General features: G+C 41.9%; 1 protein-coding gene and 1 long non-coding RNA gene across 6 annotated transcripts; one reads left to right on the top strand and one right to left on the bottom strand.

Annotated features, from left to right (window-relative positions):
- Positions 1 to 54: 54 nt before the first annotated feature.
- On the bottom strand, positions 55 to 17,622 carry Cmpk (cytidine/uridine monophosphate kinase Dak1). 5 transcript variants are annotated; one of them, XM_075672646.1, is made up of 7 exons: positions 17,489 to 17,622; positions 16,636 to 16,735; positions 15,099 to 15,245; positions 14,146 to 14,283; positions 12,770 to 12,849; positions 11,515 to 11,614; positions 55 to 3,601 (listed from the first exon to the last, which is right to left on the bottom strand). In XM_075672646.1, exons 2-7 carry the CDS (start codon positions 16,717 to 16,719, stop codon positions 3,551 to 3,553), a joined length of 600 nt encoding a protein of 199 aa, XP_075528761.1. In that variant the 5' UTR covers positions 16,720 to 16,735; positions 17,489 to 17,622; the 3' UTR covers positions 55 to 3,550. The 5 variants fall into 5 exon arrangements, with proteins under 5 accessions (XP_075528761.1, XP_075528762.1, XP_075528763.1 ...); XM_075672647.1 differs by lacking the exon at positions 17,489 to 17,622 and adding an exon at positions 17,346 to 17,466; XM_075672648.1 differs by lacking the exon at positions 17,489 to 17,622 and adding an exon at positions 17,403 to 17,434.
- On the top strand, positions 4,927 to 9,736 carry LOC142560493 (uncharacterized). The gene is made up of 2 exons (XR_012823381.1): positions 4,927 to 6,619; positions 7,991 to 9,736. It is a non-coding gene; the product is annotated as an uncharacterized LOC142560493 (long non-coding RNA).
- Positions 17,623 to 17,725: the final 103 nt, after the last annotated feature.

Here is a 17,725-nt window from a genome sequence, read left to right as displayed (position 1 = left end):
TAGGTTCGGATCTTCGTGGTATCCACAGGTAAAAAAAACACACTGGGCTCAGGATAATCAGTTCTACGCAGCACAAGAGGTTTATTGTACAAGCAATACATATGACCTACAGCACAGACAAAAATCACATCATAAACAGAGCAATACTGGTACAATAATCAATGCCTCCTACTTTTGTACCACTAATTCAAAAGTCCCAAGACATGGCGAGCCTGTAAGGCAGTGTCATACTCCTTGCTTTCGGCTGTATACTATAAAAAGCTGCAAGAGCATTTAACACCGGTCAAGTATCGCAGCTGTGCGTATTTAAGGAAACAGTTCAAAGGAAAAGAATTGTGCTAGAAGTGCATATGGGTCTACGTTTATATATCTTTCTATAAAAGCAAACCAACATTTTGCCTGCACAAAAAATGCTCTTTAAACAATATGCTTACGTATGTCATGTCATTACCACCTGAATTATAGCTCTCTGTTGACAAGTGTGTATCCATAAGTCATCGCCAAAAGGACCGCTTCTTGGCTTAGTTGCCCAAAACACATGTTTACCTCTAATAAGACACAAACAGACTGTTTCTCTTGTCTTCCTTTCTGTGTGTGTCCTTTCACCGGTAAATCTGTCTTTTGCATCAATGAAAGTCAAGCTGTCAAAAAGTCGTGCTTGAAGACAGTACTTGTGCATAACCGGTACACCAGGTTATGCACCCAAACCCAACTGAAACCGAACTTTATGGCTGCAAATTACGTGCACAAAAACATACTACACTGATCTCGGTGCAGAAGATGTGGCTGTAGAATAGCTACGCTACACCATAAAATAGCGTTTTCACATGGCATCAACCATGCACACCCTGAAGACCTTGTCTAGTTGCAAGCAGTACTGCTTGCAACTAGTCATATGAGATGACTAATAAATATTGGGCCCCTCGATTTACCCCCTTTCTTCTCTTTCACTAAAATTTATGTATCATGACATGATGGAAATGCAATTACTATACGTTTAGAACTTGATTTGTTCAACGAACAGCTTTATATTTTTTTTTTGCTACAACAATAAAAGCTGTGACCATTAGCTTACACTTTGCTTGCTAATGAACCCATACTCTTGTAATCAACAAAGTATATTAAAACACGTTCAGCTTCCATTGCACCACACACAGTCCCAGTAAGTTGAGGCTCGGCAAATGCATAATACTATGCAGGGTGTCCCAGCTAACTTTAGCCAGAGTTTAAAAATATGCAAATGCCATGTAGCTGGACAGAACAAAGGTAATGTTTGCTGTCGCTTGGAGATAAACAATTTGTTTCATTTTGGCTAATTAGATAATTAGTCTTAATTAAATTCTCAAGTCTTATAATTAGATTAAATGTGTCAATGAGAAAATTCTACAGCGACATGAAAATCTCCCAATACAGGTTTCTGTTTCTCAATACGTGCTACATAAATGTGTTTTTCCATGCGTGGAAGAAGCCTGTGAATCCACGCAAAGTGCCTCGAGCGGCCAGTCGCGCAGCAACGAAACTTTACAGGGAACAGTCGGGTCAAGCATTGCACTGAGCCCAACGTGGGTACTGGCGCTTGAGCAGCGTGGCAGGTGGTGTCTCTGCTGTGTCGTCTGCTAATACAACGGGCACTGAGTGACTCATGCAAAACAGAGATTCAGATCCTTCTGCCAAGAAAGGCAATACATTCTTGATCAATAACTCTAGCTTTCAAGCAATGAACACAAGTTTTCGGGTGGCAAAGACAGTTCAAGCCATTTTTGCCATGCACGAATGAATTTGTCCAGCAGCAAGTCAGATAAGATGGTAGAGACAGCGCTCGGCTTGTCATATGTTTTTGTATTATCTACAGTGCTAATACAACAGAGCAAAATATTTGTCTGTTTCAGCTAAGTTTAGGACATCTCACACAGTTGCACACATTATGTAGGTGATCACTTTAGTCCTAATCAAACTAAAATGAAGTGACCCATGCAGCTCATTTTATTAAAGAGGAAGATCACATTATAATCTTTCACTTGGCCCTCCAAGTGATCTGTCTTTTACCATCACTTCTATCCAAAAACAAATTGTATGCCTAATACTAGCATGAAACTAGGTATAAGTTTGAATGGGTTAGCAAAGAAAGGTGACCACATTTGTTGGCAACAGTAAATATGGGGGAATTCTGCAAGACGCACCTTTTTGGGGCAGAACCCAGAAGTGAGCAAGGGCAGTCTCATACGTAACACTGTTGTTTAGCCAAGTGGACTTAACCTATGCAACAAATTTCCAAAATGTGTTGTCCAAAACTTGTGGTTTCCACAGATGGTATATCTCGTTTCTCTGAGCACATCAAAATCAATGCATCCGGTATGCTGCTTCTCATATTGCATCTATTGATTCCAACTGCCTGACAGCAGTGATGCCTGTGTTGCTTCGAATCTGCGGCAATGTACCACGTGTAACCATCTGAATCGTTTAGTTCCCTGTCGAAGCTCTAAACCTGGGGAGAATCACCAAGACCGAAAAGTTTGGAATGCCCTGCTGTTCCACCCCAATAGAGGCAAGTCCACTTGTCGATGCCCTGAGTTTCCACTACTGTTCGCTTCTGGTTTGTCGCAAATCTTCCCGTTTGCCTTGCGATTTCTCACAAGTGACCTTTGATCTCTTCCCCACTGATAGTGTTGTCTAGCATTTTACTGCTGCCTTTTCATAGCACAACATTGTCATCCATTCATTTCGAAGGACTACGAAAAGGTGAACCTCCCTAAGCTACCACATACAAGGACACCTTACTACGCTTTTCCTAACTCAAACTACAGAGTTCTATGTTCTGGTGGGCTGCCTTAATAATAATAGAAAGCTGAAAATGCCCTTTCCTGCACTAACAATGCATCGCAGAAAGTATACACACCGTCTTGCGCTGTTCTTGTCTTCAATACAAAGAAAGGCAAATGACTTATTTTAGTGCTTTTCCTGATGCACCAACACATATATTTTGCTCTTCTGTCCCTCAAAGGCCCTGTTACACCGGGAAACAAGTTGGCAAATATTGTTGCCCGCAAACATATTGCAGGCATCTCTGTCACACTGAAGCATCAAAGACTGTCGTGTACACGAAAAGAACACGTAACCTGACATTTCCTGACGCTCTAGCCTGACTGGGCCACCAATAGGACATCGTCAGCAGACAACATTCGCCAATTCATCTTATCTAAAAGAGTCCACAGTTTTTGTACACTCCAGACAGGCCTAGGAAATGCCTCCAGCAATGCAAGAACATCTTCACAAGCATGCTTCATGTAGTGATTGGTCCAGTGCGCGATGCAGGGTACGAAAGTGTTAAGCACGCACAGAGAGAAACGAGTGACTCGGGAAGGCAGAAAACACTGTAAATGCCATGCTAAGCCATTAACTGAAGCAGAGCTCCCACAAAGTCCAGTTTATAGCAAGAATGTCACAAAATTTGTCCAAAAAAGGCTAAAAGATACTCGTAATCCTTTCACATACACGTAGTAATCTCAACTATGCAGACAGTGGGACATGTGCAGTTATGAGCTGCTTCTGTTCACTTGGTCGATTCGAAAGGCTCAAAATGCTTTGCAACGCCTTGAAAGACCTGAAAAAGAGAGAGAGAAGTACATCGTACACTTAAAAGTGGGGGTACAGGATGTCCCAAGATTACAGAGGTGTGAATCATGAATTGCACAGTACAATTAACATCATTATAATGAAGCTGCATTTGACAGGAAGATACCCGTTATATCCAACATTCATTACAAGCATGTAGTATTTGTTACATGGTGATAATGGCAACAAACATCTCAGATATTCTTCGTTATATCCTATAAGTTATATCATTGTTCATTATATGAAGGTTTGACTAGTTAAAATGAAAATAGAGCATAGTACAAGGATGTAATTAAAGCGCAACTTAAGTGAGCAACAGTACTCTGCTACTCTTTTAAGTGTATAACTTCAAACATTAGAGACATGTCACCTGGTAAGTGAACACTCATTTTTAAAATAGGTAGGGCACACCTCTTTCAGTAAGTCACATCAAGGGGTCAAATTGCACTACCTCGCCAATACGCAATTTTTCTAAACTGTTCAAATAGAAAGCAAACAAATAAAAAAATGTGGGGTGTGAGCGTACTTGAATATCACCGAATCAAATATTGCTATTAGATTTTTCCAATAATCTGCACATTTGGAGAAACACCCGGAGTGGTTGGTGCCTTAAGAGGAAGCTTTAGCTCGGGCCAAGCTACATCTGTTAGCGCATCCGAAGCGGGCAAATTTGATATTTTAATTGATATATTGTTTACAAGAGTTTTTAAAAACTTCTACTTGCATGTAAGTGGTTTACTTGAGAGCCATGCATATTATATCAACTTTGTTCGCTTTGATGTACTATTAGATGAATTTTACAGAATTGTGATATTGTCTTTCATTGTTGAGTTAGAGTTGCGAACTTCATAATTTCATATTCTGAAAATTTTTGCCAACTTTTATTTAAAAAATTGACGATCCAAATAAAAAATGCACTGCCAACATTCACTAGATTTGAACTATTGCTTTTAAATGCAACAAACCTCATCAAATTTGGTGCACTCATAGCTGAGAAAAATGCTTTCTCCTTTCCCACTATTTAGATGGGAGTCCCCGAGATAAAGCCTCCTCTGAATGCTGTTACCCACCGTCACAACCAAATTACAAAGATTTTGCGTGAGACAGCAGGAATTGTTGACCTAATGATGTTGCACAGCACCCCATTGAGCTTCAAGCAACCTGAGCATGAAAAGGTGGGGGAGTGGTTTATCGGGTTTGCAACCCCCCCACCCCCTCAAGTGCACTTGTCATTTTGACAGGTGGCCTAAACATTAGTTGACTGATGCCATTCTGGAGACGGATAATTGTCGCTGGAAAAGACGACATCCGAGAACGAAAAGCAAAACTGGTTGCCACTGTGACGGCAAGGCTGAGGTCACGTGTGGGAAGGACCCGAAGGAAAAAAAAAAAAGGACATTACCCTTAAGAAGAGAAAAAGTGCTTAAAAACAGTATTGTGAATGATTGACAGGTGTATTGCTGAGAGTTTGGACAGCTCCCCAGAGTGGCAGTTGGGGCACGTTGAAAAAAATGAAAAACAATGCAACACGCACACAGGGAACGGTGAACAAAAGCAGTGCATACTTCGGAAAGTGTGACCGCTCTAACATGATGGGGTGCTTGAGGGATCAGGTTGGTGTGTCTCCTTTTCTAGTGCGGCTGTGGCTGCGAATGGCTGTCAGCACATAGGCCAGCCACACACCCTGTTTTAGAGGTAATCTCCCACACGTGCAAAGGTGGGCGTTTCGAGATGGCGTAGCATTATGTGCGCTGTTTTCCCACACTCTTAGTACTGGAGATAGCCTATCTTCGAGTTTCGGAGGTGCATTCGGAGACAAGGCATTTGATCCCTACCGCCAGCTTTTCATGATAGGGTTGTTCAACTGCAGGCAACACAATCAGCCACAGGGGACAGAAAAGCATGGCTGACTTCACTTAATTTGTACCGCCGATGTGAAAATATTACGACACAGCATGAAATCGTATTTTTAGTTGACAACTCTCAAATTCAACAAAATGATTTTTTTTTCTCATTAAAATTTGCATTATTTGACTGCTCAATAATCCGTAAAATTTTACAGCCCCTTCTGTCTAAGAAAAATCAATTGATGACTGTGCTTCAAAATTTCAATGTAATGAAGCAAATTGCAAATTTTAACAACTGCGTTATATAGTTAAACCTCAACTTCTTCATATGACAAAGTATTTACCTTTTCATAATCTTTTGTTCATAGAACACCATGTACTGAGAACCTCAACATAACATAGTGTGTTCGCATGCAATTTCAATATAACGAAATTTCGCTCCCTCTGCAAAGGAGTGCAGAGACAATAAACGGAAACTTAAACTTCCGCGGAGGACACAGATGGTCAAATGAGTTGAATTACAAGCAGCTGCTTGTGAACACACCTCTCAAATTGCTCGCGACGATGCGACAAGAGCAACTGCCAATGTGGAGCCATCCACATAGAAGTCCAAGTGCGGTGGGATTCTATCAGGGCCCGCGCACTTTGTGCTTTTGGGGCGAGTGAAAGTGTGCGAGGGTGAGACAAGGAAGATGGTGGCTTCACGAGTGCCGCACGAGCAAGGGGAAAGAAGGGGAGGGGAGCTCACTTGCAGTAACGCGATCAAGTGCGCATGAGGAGTGGGAGGGGGAGGGAGGGTGTAAGTTGGCGCTTCACGATTTCAGGTGTGCTTGTAACGAATATTGGGTATATAACGAAGTTATTTTTGTGTTGGACTTGGCAGCTATGGCAGCTAACTTACAACGTCGCTCACGTTCATCCTTCTATTGATTGCAGATACAAACATCGCCGATATGCCCGCGAAGCAATTCGCCTTGGTGGAAACATCGTTCATTTTTCTGGTGATCGGCAACGGTCATCTTTGACGTCATATCGAGAAGCGACTGTGCTACCAGTGGACATCACTATATTAACAAGAACAAGAGGCTGGCATCCTTCACCTGGCAGCAGCGGCAGCTAACTTATAGTGTGGCTCACGTTCATCCTTCTACTGATTGCAGGTCTGCATTTTCTTTGCAACCACGATTTATTAGCATACATAGTTTTCATTGCTGCTGCTGCTGCCACTGAAGTGTACTGTCCTTTCTTTTGCCATGAATCTGACACGCTCAGAAGAAAAACTTGTAAAGGATCTAAAGCATGAGCTGTCTGAAATGCGCCAGTTGCTCGAGGGGGAACTGCGGAAAGACCTCCGCGAGGTCAAGGCTTCTCTTGAGTTCATGAACTACCTTAGAACATATGACAAACCGACTGAAAGAAATTGCAACAGAAAATACTAAATTGAAGGCCGAAAACAGCTCCCTCTCGGGTGAATGCGCCATCTTGAAGGATGAGGTGTCCGAAAATGAACTGAGAATCATTCAACTGGAGCAATACTCTAGAAACGGGAACATTGAGGCTACCAGTTATCTTTCTATGTCGTGACCATCCATACAAAGTCAAACGCATCGACTTCCAGTCATCCCATTATGCATATTCGTTCTTACCGCGCACAATAACTGAATGGAATGCCTTACCATCAGACATTGCCACTGAACCAGACTTGACTAAGTTTCAAGATTTAATTCGCTCACGACTTGTCAACTAATCTTATTATTATTATTTTAGGACTTGAACAGTGTTTTCGATGTTTGTTGCTGTTTCATTTTCATTGCAGTTGCCTTATGTTCTCCTAATATGTACTAATGTTTTCTCTGTAAAAATTGTGACTTAACTTGTATATTACCTATGTTTCACTCTATTATTACTTTTGTTATATTCTTGTTTTTAGTATGATGTATAATCTATGACCAGTGCCTTTGATACCCCCCCCCTCCATGTAATACCCTCGTAATGAGGGTCTTTGGGGGTATCTTTGAATAAATGAAAGAAGGGTATTCCTATGGCAACGAACGAAAACCTCGACAGCATACTTAGAACTATTGGGGATACAATGAACGAACCAATTTCAGAGAGCAACATTGAGGTATGCCACCGTGTACCAACTCAGGACGCCTCGCGACAGAATGTTGTTGTCCAGTTTCGTAGTCGTCGTAAAGAGAATGCGCTGCTTGAAAAAGCACGAAAAAAGCGCATTACCACCGCTGACATCAGACACCAAAATTCCCAACACATATACATAAACGAGCACCATTGCCCTGCATTGAAAATGCTGCTTGGAAAGACAGTAGCAAAAAAGAAAAAAAAAAGAAAAAAAAAAGAGAGCTGCCGTTTCTGCTGGACAAAAGAGGGCAAAATATTCATGAGAAAAACCGAGTCATCACGTGTTGTTCATGTCACAAAGCTCAGCGACCTTGATAAGATAGATTAAGTTACGCACGTGTACACCTTTCCTTTTGACAACATGATAAACCGCCTTTTATCGGTTTCAGAATTGCACACGTTGTGGCAGAACAAGAAATATTCATCTTCTCTGCTTCACATTAATAACCAGTCCACTAGAAATAAAGAAGAAATACGATGTTTATTTTTGCGTAGTGCTTTTCACTTTGATGTTGTGATGCTGACTGAGACATGGTGTCAAGATGCTACAGAAGTGCTGCAAATTCCAGGATATACTTAATTTTTAAACCGGGGCTTTAAATATGGGGGCAGAGTTATTATGCAAGTTAAATGTAACATCAGCTGTGTTACTGTAGAGGCATTTTCGAAAATTACCCCCGACTTCTAAATACTCACCATCAAAGCCGATGCTAGTGTACAGCGTAATATATCGTCCACCCAACTCGAATGTTTTCAATTTCTTTACATTTCTGGAAACCTTCCTAAGCTATTTTAACAATATGGCCGACACTCTGATCCTTTTAGGTGACATGAACATCGACTGCTTGCAACAATCATCAAATCATAACGAATTTTGTAGAATCTTGCATGCGAACAACTACATCAACGCAATTAGCCTACCAACACGAGTGCAACCAACTTCATCGACTCTACTTGACGTCTTTATTACCAATATTACCTCCGAGCATCTCATTGCTGGCGTCATCAGCTCTCACATGAGCGATCACTTTCCCATTTTTCGATTAACGCAGTGCACTAAACCATCCAACATATTACAACCCTGGCCTCCCAAAACTTAGATAAATTCTTGTACACTGGAATCATTTTGCTGTAATCTGCATCTCGCTGATTGGAGCCGTCATAGATTCTACTGAAACAAGAATCCTACACAGAGTTCATAAGGGTCTTTAAGGCGGTGTATGAACAACGTTTTCCATGTAAGTTAAGAAAACAAGCTCGGAAAGCCCGTAAGCCATGGGTCACATGGGAACACTTGCAGAGTATGAAAGAAAAAGCTCTACCAGCGTTTCATGAAAACAAGACACCTGACTGACTTGCATGTTTTTAAGTGTTTCCGAAACAATCTAAACAAACAGCTTTGAGAAGCAAAATGGATATACATGACCAATCTTTTTTATCCCGAAGTGTGTAGGAGACCCCACCTAGTCTGGAAATGACTAAATACCGTACAGCAAGGCAACCTCAAAGAGGAATCAATTTTATCAATCACCAATAGAGGCAAGACATTAACAGATACCAGATTAGCGGATTCCTTTAACAAGTACTTCACATCATTAGTCAATAGTAAGCACTATCCCAACTGCCTTGAGCAGTTAACAACACGAATAATGGATAGTGCATTTTTGTTTCCCACTACGGTGCACGAAATTGTAAGTTCCTTCGTGTCCCTGCGGAATAGTATATGTACCGATGCTGATGACTTCCAGATACGACCTGTAAGATATGCCATCAATATAATCGCACCCATTTTAGTTAGTGAAAAACTTTATTAGCTCTAGATTCGCTCGTCTTCTGTGGTCTTCAGATGACTTCGTCCATCTTGTAGCACAAGACCCATTTTAGAACATGTAGTCAACCTTATGTTTTCCATCGGCACTTTCCCCAAAGGACTTCAGGCATCAAAAAGTATCAGTGATTTTCAAGGGCGGTGATACCAACGACTTCTCTAATTACAGGCCAACTTCAATTATTCCCGTGTTTTCAAAATGCATTAAAAGGTTGATATATGAACACATGTCCAGCTTTTCAATAAAGCACAGCATTATCACGCCATGTCAGCACGGTCTCAGAAGAGGTTGCTCAACCGAAACGCCCCTTCTCAGCCAAAAAGAACACATTTGGAGTCCTTTGAAAATCGACTATGCACACTAGGCATATTTGTTGATTACTCTAAGGCATTTGACTCAATTAATCACCAGTACTTACTTGAGAAGCTGGAACATTATGGCTTTAGAGGCACTTTTATAACACTTCTCGCATCATACTTCCACTATCGTCGGCAGCAAACCACTGTCAACGGTTTTCTATATGAAGTAAAACCAATTCATGCTGGTGTGCCGCAGGGCAGCATCTTAGGCCCATTACTCTTCAACATATATGTGAAAGATATAGTAAACATAGACACTAACACAAAATTTATTATATACGCAGACGATACAAGTATTTTAATAACAGGGTGTGATCCTTCAAGCCTCATAGGAAAAGGCAACGCGGTATAATATAAACTTCACGCTTGGAGTGTCGCTAACTCATTAAACTTAAATGCTACAAAGACGAAAGCAGTTTTATTTCACCCTCAATATAAAGCACTAAATATAACAACAGTCTAAAAATTGGGTCACCATATATACCAATATCGCGCGAAGCTAAAAGTATTGGTGTCGTTTTTGAAGAACACATGACGTGGACAGTTTAAGTAAATGAAACATTAAATAAACTTTCAGAAACTGTAGGGATTTTGTGCAAATATCGATACATCCTGCCTCAGAATATAATATTGTTCATTTACAAATACCTGTTTTTGTAGAAATTATTGTACTGCTATTTAGTATCTGGCATGACAACACAAACTAACAGTCAGAAAATACATAAAACTTCAAAAGAAAGCCCTTCCTGACATCGTTAATGCTGCATACGATGCACACACTAAATCAATCTTTAAGGCTCTAAATCTATTACCAGTGAATGAGCTTTACCCTATAATGTTAAATAAACGCTATAAATTGGAATTGAAAAATAATTCATTTCTTACTGAATTGTCCGGACTATGCCGGCTTGAGCATGTCCGTACATTGAGAATGCGTGAACTTTGTAAGGTGCCTAGAACCCGTACAAGGTACGACACTCAGATGTTAAAATACCAGATACCTGCGCTGCTTAATAATTCAGAGTTCCAAATATAATACAATGCCACACCTAATTGTCTTATTTGCTTTGCTGTGACATTCTATTTTTCAGTGTGTTTTGCTTTCGCAACATAATGTGTAATCTCACGCAGTATTTCATGTACTCATGTGAACCTATCGTGTGTTCAAGCATATTTCGTTTTTATTTTATTATTTCTTTTTTTTACACAATGATTTGTTATTATGCTTTTTTTGCTAGCATTTATGGCAATAGCAGCTGATTTAAGACCGTACAAATATACACCTGACTTCTGTACACTGTTCGGTTTATTTCTGTTGGCGTGCTGTATTTGTTATGCGCCTTGTCTGTCAGTACTCAGGGGTGCAGACCTCGTCAAGCCTGATAGATAGCTTTTTATCTGTACCCACCAAGTGTCTTTGATACTGAAATAAATGATTGATTGATTGATTCAATATAACAAGGTTGCACTACATTAATGGCAATTTTCTTCTGATATTCACAATTTGGACTAAAGAATTTTACCAATAAATCGTGCCTGACAAACAATGCAAGCAAGACAGAAATGGTGCACGAAATGAAAAAAAAAAACATTAAAAGATTGTGTGGTAGCAAGTTAGACGTGTTTGCTCTACACGAAGTAATTACATATAGTACAACGCTACCAGTAAAGCAATGCATAGCATTATGTCTCGTATTCTTGCGGACAGGAACAAGGAGTGCCTACCTCGTTGGGGTCGTTGCAGCTTGTGTCAGCCCGCCTGACCAAATTCTGCTTGTCGTAGTATTCCACAATAGGAAGCGTGTCATTCGTGTACGTCTTAAACCTGCACATGAGATCACATTTTACTTTGCAGCCAACGTAATGGGCCCACATTTTCATTCGAGTGACTGATCTATCAAGTGTACAGCAGACGCTTCTGACAGTGGTTCCTAACCCTTTTAGAAATCACGAACCTGCCTGACGCAAATCAGTACAGACAAAAACTACAAGGAAATGCACGACATGAATGCATACATGCAAAAACTGAAAACCACTGACACATCTTTCTCCGCACAGGTCTTTCCAATGCACTCCGCGCATTATGATAAATTTCGTTGCATAGTTTGAGTCAACGACATCTTGTGGTGTATGCATTGCATTTTTAATGTGCTTATCATAAACGCTTGCAACTCTTAGGCACAACTTCGTCAGACCTCCGTACCTTAAAAAAAAAAGTAGACTCTTTGGAGTGTTCATTGTCCTTAACGAACTGTTATCTGCCTTGCTTGTTTTTCCTTTCTTGAAAACTCTGTGTTGTCACTTTCTTGTCAAGAATGCAATGTCAAGCTGATGACGCACATTCTGGGTGCGCAGTGTTAGGGAAAGAAAAGGCAGGCAAGATAGATGACGATTATTGTTTAAGGACAACATAAGCCCCAAAGGGTGCAAACCTTTCTTAGAGTGATAGACACAGCAACTGAAGAAATAATCTCAGTGCATTTTACGACTTGTGATCCTTTGATGACCGGTTCATCGGTTTCCAGGTCTGTAGAAGGGTTCCGGTGCATAGTTAAAAGGCTTTCAAGATGAATTTAGGCAATCTAATGTCTTCAAGGAACATCCTCCAGAAAGAACTCTTGCAGCGACAAATGTAGGGAGCAATTTGTCCTTACTCAGGGTTCCATCCTGCACTTGCAACGTGTAAGCTGCTGTGTCGTTGTGATCCGACCAGCTCTCCAAAATAATTAATCAAGGGAATGCTTAGGTAATTCTAGTAAATCAACAGTGATTGTCATACTATTTCTTATGACAGCCAGTGCAAATAATATGTAGCCCACAAAAGCCCACTCTATTTCCTACTGCGCAATTCTTCAGTTACTGCAAACACACATACACATGTAACAAAAAGAAAGGAAAAAGAAACAAAGACTGGGAGAAGCAGGACAGACATTCTGTCCATAGCAGTTATGCTGAGACTATATTTCTCGGTCGTGCTCACCTTTTGCGTAGACTCTCTATGTTGTCGTCCGTGCGGCCACTGCCTGCCTTGCCTCTGCTGAGGCATCGCTGCACACAGACCTGCAAAACGCTTGCATTAAATTCAAGCTCCGAGGGGTTGCAGATTTTTGTTTGAATAATCTGGCACCGAGTAAAACATGGTTTGACAACAACCAGTGGAGATGATACAAACAGAGAAACTGTTAAAACAAGTTGCACGTGTACAGTCGAAACAATCAACCACTGATATAAGGTTCATGATCACTTTGCAAAAAGAAGGACGGTCCCTGTGCCCACCCGTCCAGATGATCAAAGTCGCGCACAAGGTTTTTACCATGAATTTACACACACATTTCTTTTTTTCCTAGACCATGGGCAGTACTTGGTGGTGTGCATTAAACACACAGGCAGGCTGTATTTAAGTGACCACATCTCCAAGACGACAAAGTGAGATAAAATGTGCATTACAATGAGGATAAAGAAGGTGAAATCATATTACGGACCATGTTGTGCAAGCAGTAAGCCGACTGCTGCTCTGCAGTTTGGTATCAATGTTTTGCTTTTCTACGACTGACACAGTTGGGTATCCGTGGCAGGGGGTGCGCCCCTTCATGCTGGACCCTTAGCAAGAACAGAGTCAAGCCGTGGCTTGTGAAATGTGTTGGAACAGCTATAGCTGTGCGTGCACGCACACAAGTATCTGATTTGCTCTTGTCTCGGCATGTATGCGGCTTCTGTCTCACAGATATTTTGCTGATTTTCTAACTTCCGAATTACCGCCTACTGCAAATGACTCAACAGCTCAGTCCTGCTGGTGGAGCAAGTTGTTAACACGATTCACCAATTGAAAAAGAGCTGGTGCATACTTTGTCATGGTGTTTCTGCAAGCTGATTAAGAGACATCTTTCACATGCCTTGGGTTGCCAACATCAAATGAAGCCACCGCCTACTTCAAGCACCGCCCAGTGCCAGCATCCTATCGGGCACCGCAGAAGCAGGCCAGTCTTGTCAGTGCCAAGCTGCATTATTCTAGCTAGGAAATGGTGGCAAGGAAGCAGGCCAAATCACAGCTTTATTGAGACAGCAGTCCCAAACCCTAAAAAGTGGAACATGCCCCAGCTAAATTGGGACATCTGGTCACATTGGAATGCATGCACAAAAATACACAAGTATTAACAAAATTAAACAAGTATGTTGACCTGCCAATATCCCAATTTTAGTAACAGCCAGTGCCTTCAAAAAGAAAAAAAAAAAAATGCAAACCAGGCTGAACACCAAGTTCTTTGGCCTCGCATTACTGGTAATTGACGACAGACTTTACAGTACAGTGTACACACAGCCATGGCAAGGTGCAGCTACAACTCCGAGCGTTCTCACCTCCTCCGGGCACTCGAGAAAAAGCACAAACTGCAGGTTGACCCGGTCTGACATCTCCCGGTTCCAGCCGTCCAGGTTGTCTTTGTTGCGTGGAAAGCCATCAATTAGGAAGTGACTCTTTCCACTAGACTGCATCGCCTGGGCAGTAGGTGAGCATACATGCATCTCTCCATTACTGCTTGTCAATGTAAAATGGTTCCTCTTAGTGCAATTAGGCTTAAATATACTCTGACTAATTTCACCTCGTTTTCCACTGTACCAATGCTGCTACACAAACAGCAGTTAGATGAGGTTTCTAGCAGCCTCGAATGGGGCTAATGTCTGTCTAGAAGTGCTAAGTATATTAAATGATGGACCTCCTTGCTGCCCTCTTTAGCATCTTTATAGACAAAATAGGACAGGACATCATTCTTAGATCTGCTGGTGTGAGTGAAGAAGATTGGCCTTAGCCAAGTTATGAAAGTCCAGTGGGGACAATGTCTGACAATTTTCGACAAAACATGACAATGTTTGGCATTCAGGCTGCTAAGTATGCTCACAGGTGCCATTATAGATTGCTGGCATTGGCTTGGCCACCATGAAAGCAACTTGATCGACATACATATATTTCTATTTGTATACCTGTTCTCATTGGATATATTCTATAACTTGAACATGCGTGCAAGTCTGCATTTTAATGATGCATAATTCTGTTTAGTAATGTGTTTTATTCAACCTCAGATATCAAACAAAAATGTGTAAAAAGGAAAGAACAGTGTATTAATGCAAGCCCACCATTTCTTTTTCATTTTCCCCCTCCTCTGTTGAGCAGGCTTGCCTTGCATGTATTATAACTTTGTGAGATACTTCCAGAAATAGCACACTTCATTTGGCACACAAGTAGTAAACAAGTGTACTTGTATACTGAAAGCGTCACAAGAAGACAAGCACAATGGGAGTACAGTTCAACCCACCCGATCCAGTAAGCGGCAAGTTATCTCCACAGGCACGATAGTGCCATTTCGAATGTGGTGGTCAATGACCTCGCCGAACTGGGAGCCCGGGGTGCCTTTCTCTTCCCGCAGAAGGTCTCCCGCTGACAGGTGCTTGTAGCCAAATCTCTGAACACACACGGAATTCAGGAAAACAAGGTACCAAACATTGTGTGTTAAGATGGAGCACAATATTTAATTTAGAACTTCTCCTAGTTGGTATCTACTACGACACGTTTACCACTAAATGGACAGTAAAAGAAACGTGCACCATGGACAGTAAAAGAAACGTGCACCATGGACAGTAAAAGAAACGTGCACTGCATCATCCATGTCATCATCGGAGTTTCTTTTGCTGTTTTCGTTTTTCTTTAGCAGTAAACATGTCATGCATAATATGTATGGACGAAATCACACTTGTCTAGAGTGGTCCAGTGGCTGGCTGTGGACTATGTGAAAGTCCGTGGCTGCTACCTTGCAGTGGTTGTTACGTTTCACATATGTTTCTCCTATAGACGTTGGACCCAGCATGCGGCATGACCATGTGTAATCTTGCTGCAATATCAGCCTGCGCTTTTCTTTTGTTTTGCGAAAGCTGGTGGACAACTCGTCCAATTGGTCACTTTAAACAAGTATGGTTCCGTCTGCACGGTGAAGTAAACAGAGGCTATATTTTGTAATAATTATTTGCCTTCAATTTTATTCCTGTTACACATCCCGCTGAGAGAGCGAAGCTCACAATTACATGATGCTGCAAATGACCCAATGATGATGCATGAAAGGGATGGACTGGGAAAAGAATCATTATGAGCAGTGGGCCTGAGACTGCTTCATATACAAGTGTTCTTACTGGCATTACAGGCAAGAACGATAAACCAAACTTCGCTTCCAATGTGATGCATGTTTCTTGTTGCTACATCTGCCAGCAGCCTTCATTTTCGCGAGCCATTAATTGCCACCAACAGCCGCTTCGCATTTCCTCTAAACGTATGTCACATGCTGAAAGATTAAGATGTGTTCTCATTAACTTCTAAAAAAACTATTGACCATGACCAGACAATAGCGCTGAAGAGTGGTTTTACTGCCACTTTATATGGAGTAGAATGCTCTTGTGAAGGCCGTGGCAATATACAACATATAAGTGCCTAGGTCATGTGCCCCGGGCAGCTACAAAAGACTGGAAGCATCATCTAGCAGCAAAAGTAAGGTACAACCAGCTGCACACAGTACTTAAACATTATAGTGAGCGAGTCTTACAGCAGGAATTGACAAAGGCGAAGGCGAACTCGCAGGGCAATTACAACCTACACTTAAAAGTACTGCGTCCGTATATTTCGTCATAAGCCAGGCACATTTGTGGCAAGCTTCATGGCCGTTTTGTTTACTCTATTTACGCATACCAATGCACTGTCCACGGAATGTATGACACTGTAAAAACATACGACGCATGCCCATTTAGAAACTGTTAAGCGCCGGGGCGCTACGTACAGTGGCGTGCTGCACCGAAAGTGCCGCATACCTCGACTAGTTTCTGGCACTGCGTCCCTTTGCCCGAACCCGGAGGCCCCAGAACGAAGACCACGTTCGGCTTGGGACCAGACATAGCTTTTAGAGGACCCCTGTAAGGAAAGGGCACAGTCGTAAGCGCGTCACAAAGGTCAAAGGTGAGAGATCGTCCCACTGAAAACGAAACCATGCGTTTTTTAATTCGAATACCGCTAGCGAGAAAAAAAAAAGGAAAAAAAAAACCCACATGCACTGCAGAGAACCGGCTCCACTAGAACTTCAAAACTATACAACGTTTACTGTGCGCTACGTCCAAAACACTACACATACCTAGCTACACCCGCTCTGACCGGCAAGCGAAACACGGGCTGACTACGTTTCACACACTGAATTGGCTCACATTCGCAAGATAAGTTGGGCCGAAAGCTGGAAAGAGAAATGCAGCGGACACGGGGGCGACCGGGACGGCGATGCCATGCGAATGAATGAGGTATCACGAACCACGCCTCGCCGCTGATGACACGTGTCAACAATCCCGCCGCAGGCAGGAAACGCTCAATCGAGCAGTGGAGCGCACGAATGCTAGTCGCGAAAGGCACAAGCATCACACAGCAAACAAATGAAGAGGCTGAAGAGCGAATCCAACGAGTCCATGCCGCGCTCCGTAGCGACCTGCGACCATGAGTGAATCACCAGAGGCGCCTCTGTAACCCGTACACATACCTACTATTTAGCCCCTTTAGCTTCAGTAAGCGTCAACAACGTTTGCATCTGACGAACCAGCGATTGTGACAGTAGATTCACGAACGTTGCAAACGGCCTTGAATGTTGCCGTTAAATTACTTGGTGATGTTGCGTTGCCTTACCTTGGATAGTTTAAAGCGATCTATTGTAATTAGGTTAGCAGGAAACGTGGAGGATACGAAGGCGGTAGCGCAGAGCTACTACTAACAAGCGAAAAGCTAAAGGCAATCGGCATCATGTAATGTTTCCACTGGCGTGCAAGAAATTAGCATAAAAAAAAGAAAAGAATGTTCCTTTTTATATTTCAGGTTGCGCAAATTAAAATGAACAATAATATAGTAATTTAACAAACAAATATA

This window comes from Dermacentor variabilis, chromosome 10, assembly GCF_050947875.1.
Source record: "Dermacentor variabilis isolate Ectoservices chromosome 10, ASM5094787v1, whole genome shotgun sequence".
Classification (NCBI taxonomy): domain Eukaryota; kingdom Metazoa; phylum Arthropoda; class Arachnida; order Ixodida; family Ixodidae; genus Dermacentor; species Dermacentor variabilis.
Note: the sequence above shows the minus strand (reverse complement) of the source record. Positions and strands in the feature narration are given on the sequence as shown.

Excerpts from the sequence above, each read along its gene's own strand:
- Cmpk (XM_075672644.1), bottom strand. The coding sequence starts at position 17,227 with ATGCTTGTGCCTTTCGCGACTAGCATTCGTGCGCTCCACTGCTCGATT. Across the intron at positions 16,736-17,123 it reads GTCATCAGCGGCGAGGCGTG|GGGTCCTCTAAAAGCTATGT; the intron begins GTTCGTGATACC and ends CTTTCCTTACAG. Across the intron at positions 11,615-12,769 it reads ATAGAGAGTCTACGCAAAAG|GTTTAAGACGTACACGAATG; the intron begins GTGAGCACGACC and ends TCTCATGTGCAG.